Source organism: Psittacula echo (assembly GCF_963264785.1).
Source record: "Psittacula echo genome assembly, chromosome: 2".
NCBI classification, from domain to species: Eukaryota; Metazoa; Chordata; class Aves; order Psittaciformes; family Psittacidae; genus Psittacula; species Psittacula echo.
Genome location: NC_137737.1, coordinates 107,055,926 through 107,070,825, shown reverse-complemented (window position 1 = coordinate 107,070,825; position 14,900 = coordinate 107,055,926). Strand labels below are relative to the sequence as shown.

Sequence of the window (14,900 nt, the reverse complement as noted above, 5' to 3'; positions counted from 1 at the left end):
TCTTAGCTCCAGCCCACCTCTGCCAGAAGGAGCCCTGACATTTGTTTTCCTTACTTAAAGATAAAGAACAATCACCTGAACCAGGCGATTCATGAGGAGCGAGAGGCCATCATAGAACTGCGGGTGCAGCTCCGGCTACTGCAGCGAGCCAAGTCAGAGCAGCAGGTGCAGGAGGAAGAGGACCCAGAAAAACGTGTGGCTGTTTCCCAACAGCAGCAGAGAGACACTGTCCTGGAAACAAAAGCAGCCAAAGAGCAGCCAAAAGCAAGCAAGGAGCAGCAAGTGAAGCCATCACCAAGCAAAGACAGGAAAGAAACTCCGATTTGATCAAGCTCCTTAGATATGCGTGAAACCAACTGAACTGTGCAAATTACTGTAATTTGAGTCAAACTGCACAAATGAGCATTGCTGGCTGTGTACATTCTGTAAAGAAACCTTTCTTTTAAGCCCTGGAGACTTTCGTCTCTAATACTTGTGGCTTCTACTCATCAGACTCAGGTGAGTTTGGAGAGGCCAGAAGAGTTTTGCAGTTAGTATCAGATTATTTCGAGAGTGTTTCCTTCAGGTGATTTAAAATAATCCAGTAACAGTTTTATTTTAAACCAAAATCATTCTTTACCTTCACTGGAGCAGAATTGGAAGATCTTATTTCAGTAATAAAACCACTCCCCACCCACACTTACTAATTGTTTGCCTTGTGACTCTCTTCGTCCTCATTCACCATTAATTCTGCTTACTAACCTAGTCACTTCTTGCTTGTGCCTTTGATAACTTTCTGATGCAGATGCTATACAAGGGAGCTTTAAATTTATTCTGGGTTGGCTGAAAACTTGGGAGACTGCGGGGTATTGTGTTAACGCAACATGCCCTTAAGCTTAATTTTTGTTTTGAGATGTACTGAATAAATGTAAAGACTTGAGAGATGTTATTTATGTCCCTGTATGATGGAAACATTCATCAAGAGCTGTTCATGTCTCTTAGCCATGTAGCTAACTCATCTGTAAACCACCATCCTCATACCTGTTCATGACAGGCTGTGCTCACACTGCTGCCATCCTGCCAAGAGTGTTTTCTTCATCCATTTTAAAGGTTCCAAATAAGCCCAAAGTACAGGCAATGCCTTGGGAGGCATCAGGGGTTCAGTAACAGCCTCTTCTGGTTGTTATTTAAAACACAACCCCAGCAGTTCAACAGCTTCTGTCCATCCACGCTGGCATTCAGGGGCCTTTCAATGTATTAATGTTCAGATACACTCACGTGACTCCACCTGCAGACAGCGAACTCCCCAGCGTGCGTAGAGGTGATCGTATTTTCTAACCTGGATATTTATTTTCAGCACCTGTTGGATGGGGTTGTATTCTTTCTCTATTGCACTGTTGTGAATCATTGGCCATGATTTGATTTTGTACAAATAATGCTTTGATATGTAATAGAAAACAGCATAGTATTTTTTTAAAATTTGGGGAAAAAAAAAGTTTATAAACACAGAAAATGTGGTCAGGTGACAAATGTAAACTAAAGCATCCTCCCTTGCCTTCGTTACATACATTTTATATTTGCTGGCAATATTTAAACTTTTTGGTTTAATTCACACTAATTCCTATTGAATTGTCATGGGTTTTTCTAATGTTGTTCAGACAAATCTCTTAATATCGGTTAACTTTTATTTTGTTAGGATTGTATTTATCAAGCAAATAAAATCAACAGCGATTTGAAAGTAGTTTCTAATTTATCTGCTTCATAATGCACATGGTAGTTACGCTTCGTGGGTAGCTACCTGCAGCAGAGAGGTTTAAATGAATTCAGGCTTTCTAATAGCCTCCCTCTGAGAGAACACTGTCTGCAGCTCAGTGTTATAGGAAGCTTCCACAACTCAGCTGAAGGTAGAGTTTAATTTGATCAAATTAAAGATTTTAAGACTTTGCTTCTCTATTACTACTTGAGATTTCAGTGGTGGAGGTAAAACCCATCCTGTTTATTCACATCATGACTTCCTACACATGACCACTGTTCTTTCTCCTGCAGCCTTGAATTGCAATGCGTTCCCCTTGAAGTCTCAAATGGAGGTGGGATTGTTGCTCCTGTGGCAATACAGCAACTGTAACCAGAAGTTCATTTTTGAAACCACTGAACAATGTTTCTTTGACATTTTCTTTCATGTTCTCTCAAATGATACATCCAGTGACACAGTTAGTTATTGATAAAACTCCTGTAAAGCCCACAGTTAAAACCCAAAATGCAAGTCAACACTGGCTAAGCACCACCACATCTCGCTGAAGCCCAACAGCCCCAGGGCAGGGGGCCCAGGGAGCCACAGCCCCTGAGCCCTGTCCAAAACCAGACCCTGGCACGAGGAGATGCTGCCTACCTCTGGCAAGGGGTTGCTCTTCCTGCCTGATGACCTTCCTAAAGGGGTTTGACTGTCCGAAGTCCCATAACAGCAGCATTACCCCAGTGCTCACAGGGCTTGTGGAAAAGCCACGCTAGCAGTAGTGATTTCAAAGACAGCAGCTGCAAATACCCAGCCAAAAAAGCCAAAGCTCATTTCAAATAAAGTGGAAAGTAACTGCAACACAATAATCAGAGTGTGCTCTTCAGATCACTTTATAATCTGACATACCAATGTCAAGAGCCTTGCACTGACCTCTATGAGCTGCAGCTCCCCTCCCACAGCACCAGCAATGCCTACTCCACAGGCCACCTCCACAGAGTCCATACATGCCTTGAATAACTCATTTAACTAACTCGAAGCTAGCAAGCATCATTTAAATTGGCTTAAAGTAAGACTTTTCTCAACAGTGTACAGCTTGCACATGCTGAATACAGCAACAGAACCTGTGTCACATCCTTTGGCCAAAACACCAGACAGACCTACCCTTACTAGAGTGAGGAAGCAACAGGCCTGCAACATTACTGCTAGCGTTTTGGACTTAAAACTTCAGCAACAGTCTGATGTGGCCCATCTGCCTTCCTCTTGAAGACCAAGTGCTTCCACCACAGAGCAGTACTTCAAAGAAGTTGGGGGGGTGTGATGGGGCAGGGGACAACCCCACACTTACTTACCTTTTTCAACACAAGTCTGGAGGAGGCAGCACTGTGTAAGTCACTGGGAGTACATCACCAGTATGAATCAGGACACAGCAGCCGGTTACTTGCATCAAACTGGAATTTATACTCTGATACTCACTGAAATACTGCAGCTGTACAGTGAATCAGCTTCACACCCCTTGCATTACAAGCAGGGTCTTTTTTCCTCCCAATAAAGTCTCTACTCTGAAAAAAATAACAGCCTGAAGTGAACTGTTGCTGCCTGAATGGCTGAAAAGAGGTGAGGGTGTTTGTTTTAGTTACTGAAAGAAAGATAAGGAAACAAACCAACCAAGCAGTACTCCCCTCAGATCACATCCTTACCGCAAGCCTAATAACATCACCTTCTGTCCAGCACCTTGTAGGATTCCAGCCAGCTTTTCAGGGCTATGCACTGCCCACATCAGGGTTCCGACACTGGCTCAGCTTCATGCTCATGGAAGCAGAAGCCACCTGTTCTGATACAATTGTAGGTTTCTTCCCCAATGGTGAGGTGCTTTGAAAGCACTGCTGCACACCCCAGTCCATCGTCCTTTATGAGGCAGCTACAGGACCGCTGTATAGAAAGCTCCCACCTCCACTCACTAATTCCAGTACTAGTGCTGCAAGGATTCATTTTTACCTCTGTGTCCCCTGACTATGTAATTAAAACCAAATTAATATTAAAGTATCACCCTGCATCTCTTGTCAAATAAGCTCTTGACCAAGCTTAATCTGTCAGTTTTCACTTTTCAGCATGTACCTCTGACTCAGTCCTTCATCTGCAGCGGGAAAAATACCTCATCCAGACCAAATACGGCTTATATCCAACAGCACAAGTTCTCTACAGTGTTCCTTAAGCATACCAGAGAATGGCTGCCAGTCATCCCTTTTCCAGGGAGACGAGGCACAGCCCCACTAGCCAAGCCTCAGCTACTATGAAATAAATGACCATTGTAAGAGAAGCGGCCCAGCCCCATTTGAGCCTTTGTTGTCAGCTTACTCAAACCAAGTCTGTCTGGTTCTTACACAGGAAACCTGGATTGCCTAAAAGTAACTGTCATTTCTTTTGATGTTCTAACAGTGCCTCCCTTCTCCTCTCAGCAGCCTTGTTGAAACATGCAGAGAAGCATGCGCACTACCGTCACTTTCCAGTCCTCAACTGAAACCACCTGTGGGTGGGTCATCTTCTGAAAACACTTCCCCTACAGAAACATTACTACACCTCTGCAAATGGGTCACGGGATTTCAAGCAGATGTGATCAGAGGGCTGTGAGATGTTTGAACATCTGTTTACCTGTCTCTGCTAAGTCCCAATGTATTTTAGTGGGCTTGTTACAGTCCAGCCTCCACAGCAAGAATCCTAAAACAATCTCAGTACCCTGGGCTCTTTGTTTTCCTCATCTAAGTAAAAAGTAAAGTCAAGTGAAACTGAAAGGCGGAGTCTGAAAGCACTTGGTGGAGAGAATCACTCTACCTATTTTAAATGAGCTTCCTGTCACAGTCTTGTATTCTTAAGGCAGACTACCAATATGTCCTAACTCTGCATATAAAGACAAGATTAATCACTTTAAATGTTCTTCCCATGTTGTCCAAATGCCAGCAGATAGGAAAACAAGTACAAGAAAGGAGAGAACTGACAGGAGAGAACAAGCAGAATACAGAACTAGGTTTTGTCCATCTGCCTGTCTCTCTTCCCTCACAACCAAGACAGAGAGGTCCCTAGGCTGAAATTAAGTCAGAAAACATGAGCACTGCACCCAAGTTTCCACACCAAAGGACAAGGGAACACAAGGAGACCCTGCCAACAGGAAGAGACCAAATTGAAGTGGAAGAGCGTGCCTGAGCCAGAGGAGAACCTTCACCATTCCCCCCTCTCTGCTCACTCACTGCCACTTCAAATCAGCCAGCTCTGAACCCTGACCTCTGACAGGGCAAAGGGGACAAACACCAACAACTGAGGGGCATGATCCACTGACAGAACATGAAAACCATCACAGACAGACCTACACCTGCACTGAAGGGTTGCCAAGCCCCTGCAGGCATTTATTTCAGCTAGGCTGAAAATAGCTGCTGTTCTGCAGTCCTAATGAACCTAGGATATTGTCCACAGGGCCAGGAATTTGTGCAACAGCTATCTGGGATGTTCAAAACAGCAAAAACTGATTTCCAAGCATCAGTCATATCTTGGTTAAAAACAAACTGCCCTCCAGAGGGTTCCAGACATTTGCCCGTTCTATGGGCATGGAATCTACATGAAAACATGGTGAGGAAATGGCCCTACTAATTCCTGACATGTCTCTGGGAACAACAACTGAAAACAAAGAACCAGCTGTGAAAAACAGCAAGTGGGAGAAAGGCAGACAGTGTGTAAGCATAACATGGGAATAAAAGGATTTCTCATGAAGAAGCTCCAAGAGGAATGAGCCAAGAGATTAAATGGAAAACAATGAAAATTACTTGTGAAGGGCTGATTTGGTGTTCTACCAAGAAGGTGGGGATGGAGCTATGATACTGATTTTGAGAAACTGTGGATCAACAGATGAAGATTTGTGAGCCACTTTCTGCTCAAGAGATCCACACCGGAAGAGAAATTAATTGAGATACAAAGCTCAGATCTTTCTTCAGGAAAAACACACACACAAGGGGATTCACCAGGATCTTTGGCAGCACTCCCAGTTGCTGTCCCACATTAAAGAACAGCTCCTCTTTTCACCACTCAGAACCAAAATGCACATTTCCCCAAACCCCATACCCTTAGGGACAAATCGAAGCTTGACTTACTGACATCTCTAACACTGCTGCCATGAGATAATATCCTGTCAGTTCAGCAACATAGGCCACATCCATCGGGCTGTAGATCAAATGCTCTCAGGCAATGCCAAGAATAAAGTGAGCCTTTCCTTCCTTCTCAGTTCTTGGGAATCACCAAATGAAGCAGAAAAGAGGCAGGCAGATCCGTGACATGTGGAGGAAAAAGGAGTAAACCAGCTGTTTCTCTGAAGATGATCTTTATTTGTTACATGTCAGTGGAACTGAGGCACTCTGCACCTGAAAACACTCAAGTCTTTCTTAGGAAAAGCCCCAAATTCCCTCAAATTCACAGGCCTGCATCAGTACTGAAGACAAAGAAAAGAGAAATAAAGCATGCGGAAAATCTGTTTCATTTTTCTACTTAAAGATGCCTTACCCTTAAATAACTAGAAAATGCCTAAAGGGATCAGATATAATGCTTCCTTTTACTAGACTAGTGGAACAGTAAGTTAGCACAGTAATGGAACTAGGCTGGAACATGTTCATTGTGGACACCAAACACAAGGATTTCTTTTTAAGTCCCAGTACTCCTCCAGTGAATAGTACACTCTATTCACAGCTAGAAAATAACCTGGAGCGTGCTCTGGTGCAAGCAAACAGCTGATCCCATTCACCTCAGAAATAACACACATGACCCAAATACAATTCAACTGTCATGACACTCAAGCAAAGCACAGACCAAGGCATTCATGTGCCCTGAGCAAAATGCAGAAATCGACTGGATTTCAATGCGTATTTTCAAAATGGGAATCACCTGGCCTGGGAGAGGAGTAGTGATTTGTGATTGTTCTCCATGTGGCAGCACAGAGCGCCCAGAAATCCTCCTGCCCAAAAAGCTCATGGCTTTCTGATGATCTGCTGTCACCAGACAGAGCGCTGTCGCACTGCCTAGTCCTCTGGGGACTCGAGTGTGGTTTCTGAACAATTATCAGACAACATGAGGAACCTGATGAGAATATTACCTACACCCTCACCTACACTACAGGAACTTGTGACCCGAGTGTATAGTTGCCTTTACAAATTTTAAGCAGATTTTGAAAAGGGGCAAGAGCAAAGGAAAAACCTTAAAAAAAACCAACCAACCCCAATCACTGAAACAAACATCACAAAAACCAAAGCAACGAAAAACCAAACCCCAACCCTAAAAAAAAATAGCAAAAATCAAACAAACACTCCAAAAACCAAAACCCACCAAGTTTCAAGGCAGAGAGAGATGGCTGTATCTTAACCACCTCTAGGTGTTAAGGAGTAGAAAAGCAGGCCTCTGGGGAGTAAATAGTAACTGGTGTTTACTAGAGAAGAAAACGCACAAGAATGTTTTCCCAAGAACACAGGTGAAAGACAAACCTGCCTGGGGCTGAGCTGCCTGGGTACCAGGCACCTGACTGATAAATGAAAGTGTGCTGCTAACGTACATCAAAGATAAGCTGCCACAGCCATTTCTGCCTCCGCAGGTAAATAAGCTTCATGCACTTCAGGTTCAGCAGGCTGGAGGAAGGGTGATTTAAGCAAGTCGCCCCTGGAAGACACAGAAGGAAATACTGTATCAGCCATTTTAAATGACAGGAAAGGGTTACGGACTGAGGACAGACTAAGGGTAGTTTGAGCCCACAAAATCCAGACTGAGGTGAATATTCATGCTCGCTTCAGCAAAGATGCCATTTCATGCCTGGAGTGACAGGTTCCCAAGCACAACAGGGACACTTGAAAGAGAATCTAGCAAAACCTCAATTACACAGCCAAAGTACATCTGTGCTGTAGGATGTTCTATCTCAAAATGCAATATTCTTCACAGACATTAAGCAAACTTCTTCACTCTACAACAGCCATCAAAGTGTAAAGAACTAGGAGAAAAAATAGGCCACTTAAAGTTCAAACTTTTTCTTTTAATGTCTTAAAAAGGTCACAAGATTGCTTTCAATCTTATTAATAAATTTTATTTGGACAAGTAGAGAACAACTTGTATCACAACAGCTTTGAACAACATGATTAAAGACTGCAGCACTCCAAGGAGGCTCTCAGATATGTACAGGATATGAAGAGAAAAAGGTTGCACCTCAGAGCCGATCATGATCAAGTTAAAAATACCTGACTTAAAGTACATGTGCTAATAAATTTCCTTTAGGTCATGACCAGCATGAAAATAATTAGGACACAGGTACTCAGCAAAGTTTTCTGCTAATGGGTACAGCAATATGCTGCATTTAAGGATTAAAATCAAATACTAGTTTAGTGTTAGCACTGAGCCCTTACGAGAAATCCAAATTTCTACTTTTCCCCATTTACAAACATCAAAGCTATTCCCGCTTAAGGGTGTGCCCAGCTGCACACAAATCAAGTCCTTGAATGATAAAAACTTTTTAGCACTAATACTGGAGGTCTTACATCCCGCTATAAATTTGCCTTTCTGGCCATTTCATCTATCAGCTGCTACAGAAAATACTTGCTAAGTTAACTCCTCAGGAGAAACAAGGCAGGTCTCTGGAAATCACATCCTTTCTACAATGAAAATGATCTGCCAATTCAAGTTTCATTTGTTCAGGAAGACAGAAGATTTAAGGCTTCGGTGGCAAAAATAATCCTCTGAGCAGTGTTTTTCTAAAGTCAAGCTGATACAGGTTTACTTTTCCTTGACTTGAAATCCCTGGTATCAGGTTTAGAAAACATCCACCTGTTATGTCTGGCAAGAAATCTCTCCTTCCAAAGAGGTTGTCACAGATCAACCATTTTAGAAGCATTTGAGGATAGTTTGTTTAAAAAATTTTTTAATTATAGCAACATTCAGAACTTTTTAGTAAGTCGATGAAGCAGTGCTCATGGCATCTTCTGCGATTTTGGTACTGGCAGGGTGTATGCTTGCAAAATACTTGACATCACTGTCATCATCCATTTGAAGAGCCATTATTGTTTGTTCCACAGCCTCTTGGTGAGAGTTGGCAGAATTTAGAAAATACTCTGTAAAAGAAAATGCACAAGACTTAAAGGAGGAAAAGGCAGCAGAGAGTTCACTGCAAACCTGAGTGTACTATCACGAGGTTCAAAATCTCAGGAGACAGTGCACACGTTCAATCAAACTGTAATATCTGAGCAGGCACGCAACACACTTCTGAGTATACCTAGGAATTCAGCTTAAAAAAAAAGTCTATCATTCCATATTTCAGAGCACAGTTGCTGTAACAGTGCTTTTAGAATTCAGGAGTTCTATAGTCCTTCAGTGTAAAAGTAAGTGTGACAGACTCCATGATCAAAAACGAAGAGAAAAAAAACCTACAAGAGACTCAGGAGTGCGCTTATATCTGTGATGAAGGGAAGGCATCACAAATCCATGGCCATGCCATTTCACTGGCAGGCTTGCTAAATAATTATCAAACAATAAAATTAAGATAACATGAAACAAGAGTGGAAGAAGTGCCAGCACCTGACAGTTTTCATGAACTATGCAAGTTGCATAAAAGCAGCGTAACCACAAACAGCTCACAGGAGCAGCAGTTTAGATCTGGAGGTTTAAAACTTCTAGACTTGTTTTTTAAATCTGCATTTCCTAATCTATCCACCATTCCTAATCATACGCACATCATCTCTATGAGGCTGGGACTACCTGTATTATAAGCTTACATAGTGGCAATACAGAAAGGAGGTGTACCACCCAGGTGGGGAACACATCAGTAACAAGGACAACAACAAAAATATTAATACTACATGGTAACAGGAAGAGCAGTTGGCACAGTTAACAGAGGATAAATTATTGCACATCAGCTACTTCATCTTAACTGTCTACACATGCTTACTCAGAGTCTCCAGCATGCACAAGGCAGCTAGCAATAGTTCTCACTCTGTTGGCATTTTTCTTCACACTTCCTACACTAGGAACAGCAGTCTTCAGGCAATTGTATGGTTTTGAGAAAGAAAGTGACCAGAAGTGGATGAAGTATTCCAAGTGCAGACACTCTGCCAGTTTGCAAAGTAGAGTAGTATTTTTAATGTTATTTTCCCTAACAGTGTTTTGGACTCTCAGCACTGCTGACTTCTGGCATCTACTATGCACTGGGGATGCTTCCCTAAGCAAAGTCTCCAATTTGAAAGTTGCATGTCTAATTTCCTTGAAAAGACTCCAGAGGAACTTTCTTCCCACTGCTACCATAAAATATGAAAGCAAACAGCAGCCATCTCTTCTCCCGCAGTGAGAAAACACATGGTGAATTTGTACAGAAGTTTTTCTTTCTTATTCTTGTAACATAGAACATCAACAGAATATTTTTATTCACCAAATAGAAGGCACTGCTCAACAACTTCACAATTACTAGTTGTTCATTTGTGCTTTCTATGCCCTGATGACATTTCTACAAACCAGCTAATCGAGGGAAAACGGCACCAAAGCACAGACTGGTGTATAAGCAAGAACTCGTATTTCCTCAGCATTACACAACAGCGGCTCTGATACCATAACATGGTTCATGGCTTTATCTCAGCCAAGTTAACATCCCACACCAAGAAGACTGTAAAAGCAAGGAGTGACCCACATGTGATGTTGATTCTCCTTTCCCTGCTGACTATAGAAAATAGGAGAGACAAAAAGATACCCTGTCAGCCCACTACAACTCTTTCAGCCACTAACCTTTCTCTAAAAGGGTTTGCTTTAGCGTTTTTGCAAGCAGGACTCGAACATTTGGAACCCTGTCAGAAGCCAAGTGTAGTAAGTGTGGCAACAGATGCACAGCAAACTGGTCCATGGGCAGGCAATCATCTTCACTGATAGTCTGGCAAGAAGACAGAAGCAATTCCCTTAGATTTCAGCACATAAAATCCCAACACATAAACAGAGCTTACATTACCTTCATAGCACAAATACAGTAGGCAGTATCCACAAAGTTGTAAAATATGTTACAATACTTACTAGCACAAAGTCATACAAAATAAAGCAAGTTAGGGTTGAAGAAATTCAGGCTCAGTTAGAAGCTCATTTTGTTTTGTATGAAGCCTGGAAACTTCCTTATTTCTACTGTTTTATTCAGTCACTGTATCATTTGAAAACAAGGAAGTAAAAAACCTTCCCAATACTTTTCAAGATTGATTTAGTCTTTGCTCTAACTAGGTACTATATCAAGGTAAGAATGGTCCATCTTAATAAATATCTGCTGCACCAAGCATATTTCTCTAAGCTCAAAGCTAACATACCTCCAAATACTTAAGAGAACTGTTCCATTTGGGCAACAGTCATATTGCCTCCCAGTCTGCACCTCTGCTACAGCCTCCAAATTTGACCATTTCTTGGTCATTTCCTTGGGACACCAACTAATATCAACTTTCCTGCTTATTTTGCTGAGAAAATGTTGCTTTTGACCAAGCTGTACTAGCTGGCTAAGGAGCTACAGGCAAGTCTTGGTGCTTGATTTTTAAAGGGTAACCTCAAAAAATGGTAGGCATATTATAAAAATCTCACTTCATGCTGAGTAATAAAACAGCCTCCCAAACTCAGGGATTATTTTGCTATGCTTTTGTTTAATATTCAGATTTCACAACCTGATGTTAATATGCTAAGCTAAAGATGCATCCGAGCATTTATGGAGCAACACTGAAGAAAGCAGCCATGAAACCTATTCCCTTGGAAACAAAGAAAAGAAAATAGCATCAACAAACAGCTGAAGAGTTCCAGCTGCTCTCCCCCCTTAACTGTAACTGTCACCACCACATGCCCTCACCCCAAAGCCAAAAAGGATGATCAAAAAAAAAAAAAAAAAAAAACCAAAACATTTCACCTGGCAAATAAAGACAAAAGTTTGCCGACCAGACCATTTGTGGCATCTACAGAACTTTTCAACAAGTTCATTCATGAGGTTTACCACGAAGGTTGGAGTTGAGGCCATGTACAGCTTTTTTACCATTTCACTAACCTTGAAGAAAGAATAAGAAAAACAAGAATTACTTCTGACCAACCCTCAGAAGAAGTAAGAAATCCTGAATTTAATTAGATTGCTTTACCAGCTTGTAAGAAATCCAACGGACAGAAGACACTTTGTCTGCACAGAGGCTGAAAGCGATAGGTCGCAAGTAGTCATAAATGTCTCTGGCACTGTACAGATCTAGAAGCAAGATCAGTTGCCTACAAGATGAAAGAAGAACCAGAGTATGTTATAAGAAGAAAAGTAGCTTTAACTATTACTTTTGATCATTTATATGACGACACTTGCCAAATATGCAATGTGGCCATAATAAAGTTCCTGAAAAGTAAAATCTTTAATTTTTCAATGCCAACAGTTTGACTATGGGTCACTTGCAAATTTTAGATTACCACTTATTCACAATAATGGCAAAATGCTACATGAATTCAAAGAATGAAAAATGGGGAGAGGCAAGGGAACCTGGTCACTTAAGTACACTGATTTATCAAATCAATAAAATTCCTCTACTTCAAAGTATACTGGAGAACTAGAGAAATTATCAGCCTTCAATGTGTAATGAGCTGATTAAGATTTCAGCAGGTTGCAGAAATTAGTATGTCATGAACAGAAGAAAGTATTTCAAAAGAAGCGGCATGACATGTTACAGGCAGCCAAATGAAGGTTTCTGTATCAGCAGTAACAGCTAAGTGATTTGTACTTACTAAATTGAAACTAACACTTAAATGTAGCAAACACATCAAAATTAATCTCAAAAGATGCACTGTAATTAGTCAGTACTATATGCTTATTTCAGCACTCCTGCTAGAGAAGCCTCTGTCACATCGTATCTCCTCACAGGTTAAGTGCTGCAGCTTTGACCATCTTGGTGGCCTTCTGCTGAGCTTGTTCGAGTATATCAGCACTTTCCTGTATTGGTATAGATGCATTACTCCGCATGAGTGCTGACTAGAAGGGGCTAATCTGTTCCTTCAATATGCTGATTGTGCTCCTGTTGATACAGCCCAAGACTGTGCTGCCAGGACACCCTGCTGGCTCATGTTTGGCTCACCAGAGCTGCTCCCAGGGCAGCTAGTCCTCAGTCTGTCTCACTGTCAGAGGCTCTTTCTTTCCATATGCAGGACTTGGCATCCGTCCCTTGCTGAATTTCATACGCCACTTCCTCTGCTAGCTTTCCTGAGCAACTTGACTCTTAAGAGCTGCCTCCCATAGGAGCCCGCCTACCAGACCCATGAAAAAGCCAAAGTGCTACTCACTTTCCTAACTCCCCCCTCAAGATCTACACCTCCTGTGTTTCATGATCATGAATGCTGCCTACTCCTCAAATACAGCAACTTGAAGTCTAACTGCTAGAACACTTCTACCGACTTCAAAAGCAACCAGATGTTGTCTTCTCTTTTATGGAAGGGTAATATTCTCAACATATGGTGATGGAAAGAGGCATTTAAGTTCCAACTACTGTGATATACAACTATGGTGAATTTTTAAGGAAGGGAGATACATAGAGGAGGATAAGGACTATCCACTAATTAAAAGTGAAATAAAGAATGTCACTGTGAAACACCTATTCTGTGATTTCAACATTTTTCAATATCTGTAAGAATGAAAACAAGCATTAGGAAAACTACGCACTCAGCCAGCTCAGCACGGAAACGCCAGTTCCTGCTGTTATCAGTCATTAGGAATTCCTGCAGCTGATAAAGATATTCTCGCCTTTTGTCAAGATGAAGAAGCTGTAATGGTAAATATAAACTTACATAAAAAAATGTAAGCTACAAGCAGCAGATAGATTAAGAGTTTTAAAATACAATTAACACTTGCTTTTATTGAGGAAAAAAAAAATCTTTAGTAGGCGAAATCCTATCATGCTTAAGTCTGTAAAATCATATGGGGCAAACTAAAACCAAAATCTGATCTTGTCTCTTCTTTTACTCTAGGAAATGAGGGGTAGGCAGAAAAGTGTTGCTTTTAAAGGTTTTGTGAGCTTCAGCTCAAAAAAAGAGACAGTTACAGAGAAACTCCTAAAGAAATCTGAGAAGTAAGCTGCATAGAGAGGTTAGACCACCAAAAAACTTAATACCATCCACTGGCACCTACATTATTTATTGAATAAACATTCACAAACCAGGCTCTTCAGAGAAAAGAGCCTATCAGCAACACAGAACTCCAAAACATACTCTAGTACTGAACAGACATCTGTATGGATTCCCTCAAATTGTTAAACCAGTGCTCTGTTAAAAAGCAAGTACATAGGAAGAAATTAAGCAAAACACATAACTGCACTTGATTGGAGTTGAATGCAGACATACCTTCAGGAAGTCATGCAGGTGTTTAAGCACACCTATCCTCACTTCATCTAGATCTTTTAAAAAGCCATTGAAGACAGGAACTAGATCTCCAGCTGTAAGCTGGTCTCCAAGGATAACTGCAAGCTCATGTATAGAAAATGCTAGTGTTCGCCGAACCTTCCACTGTAAAATAAACAAATAATTTTTATTGATTTTGCAGCTCTATTTTAACTTGAGGGTCAGTATCCAAGCGGGCTACAGTACTTATATACATTCAATAGTGTCTCATGTAGCAAATAAAAAAGATAAAGAAAAAGGGGGGGGGAGGTGTGAGAGAGAAGAAAGGACAAGTGACAAGATGTCATTTCTTCCACTTAAATATCAAGGACCTACGGCAAATAAAAGTAATGAAAATATTTTACTTTTTCTAGGTGCTGGGAAAGAAAACAGCATTTCTGACATCAGTGACACAATCTTCCACACTTTGCTTTAAATTCTTTTGGGTAAATTAGTACCATACTACTCCCCTCTCACTTGTTTAATTTATAAAACAGAATAAGATATGTATCCCACAATATTTCAGCTGGTGCATTTTAGCTTCCATAATAGGTAAAGTTTCATCCACACTGAGTGCCCAGCAGTCCAAGGACCAGAAATGCTTTCACTCATCCTAAATTGAGGGAGCACTGTTTTAAAAGAGTAACTATTTTAAGTATTTTTAAAAATAAAATATTATCTATTCTTAGCCAGCACGTTTTCTTTTGCCCTGGTTTGGTGATTCAATCTTATTTCAGATTAGACTTGTGATATACTCTGGACAGACTGGAATAACAGG

At 41.2% G+C, this 14,900-nt stretch overlaps 2 protein-coding genes across 5 annotated transcripts in view; one reads left to right on the top strand and one right to left on the bottom strand.

Annotated features, from left to right (window-relative positions):
- RALBP1 (ralA binding protein 1) overlaps positions 1 to 3,285 on the top strand; it is a 37,240-nt gene extending 33,955 nt beyond the window's left edge. For 3 of the 4 annotated variants that reach the window (XM_080610192.1, XM_080610193.1, XM_080610194.1), the window contains one exon: positions 61 to 1,740. In XM_080610192.1, coding sequence (XP_080466318.1) covers positions 61 to 327 — 267 coding nt within the window. In that variant the 3' untranslated portion in view covers positions 328 to 1,740. Of the gene's footprint in view, positions 1 to 60; positions 1,741 to 2,025 lie in introns of those variants that run through there. The other variant, XR_013956211.1, reaches the window with a different exon arrangement.
- Positions 3,286 to 8,620: 5,335 nt separating this feature from the next.
- The window catches only part of PPP4R1 (protein phosphatase 4 regulatory subunit 1), a 64,483-nt gene continuing 58,203 nt past the window's right edge, over positions 8,621 to 14,900 (bottom strand). The window contains exons 15-20 of the mRNA XM_080611389.1: positions 14,087 to 14,248; positions 13,410 to 13,510; positions 11,860 to 11,980; positions 11,637 to 11,771; positions 10,496 to 10,637; positions 8,621 to 8,835 (exon numbers count right to left, since the gene is read on the bottom strand). Coding sequence (XP_080467515.1) covers positions 8,672 to 8,835; positions 10,496 to 10,637; positions 11,637 to 11,771; positions 11,860 to 11,980; positions 13,410 to 13,510; positions 14,087 to 14,248 — 825 coding nt within the window. The 3' untranslated portion in view covers positions 8,621 to 8,671. The remainder of the gene's footprint in view (positions 8,836 to 10,495; positions 10,638 to 11,636; positions 11,772 to 11,859; positions 11,981 to 13,409; positions 13,511 to 14,086; positions 14,249 to 14,900) is intronic.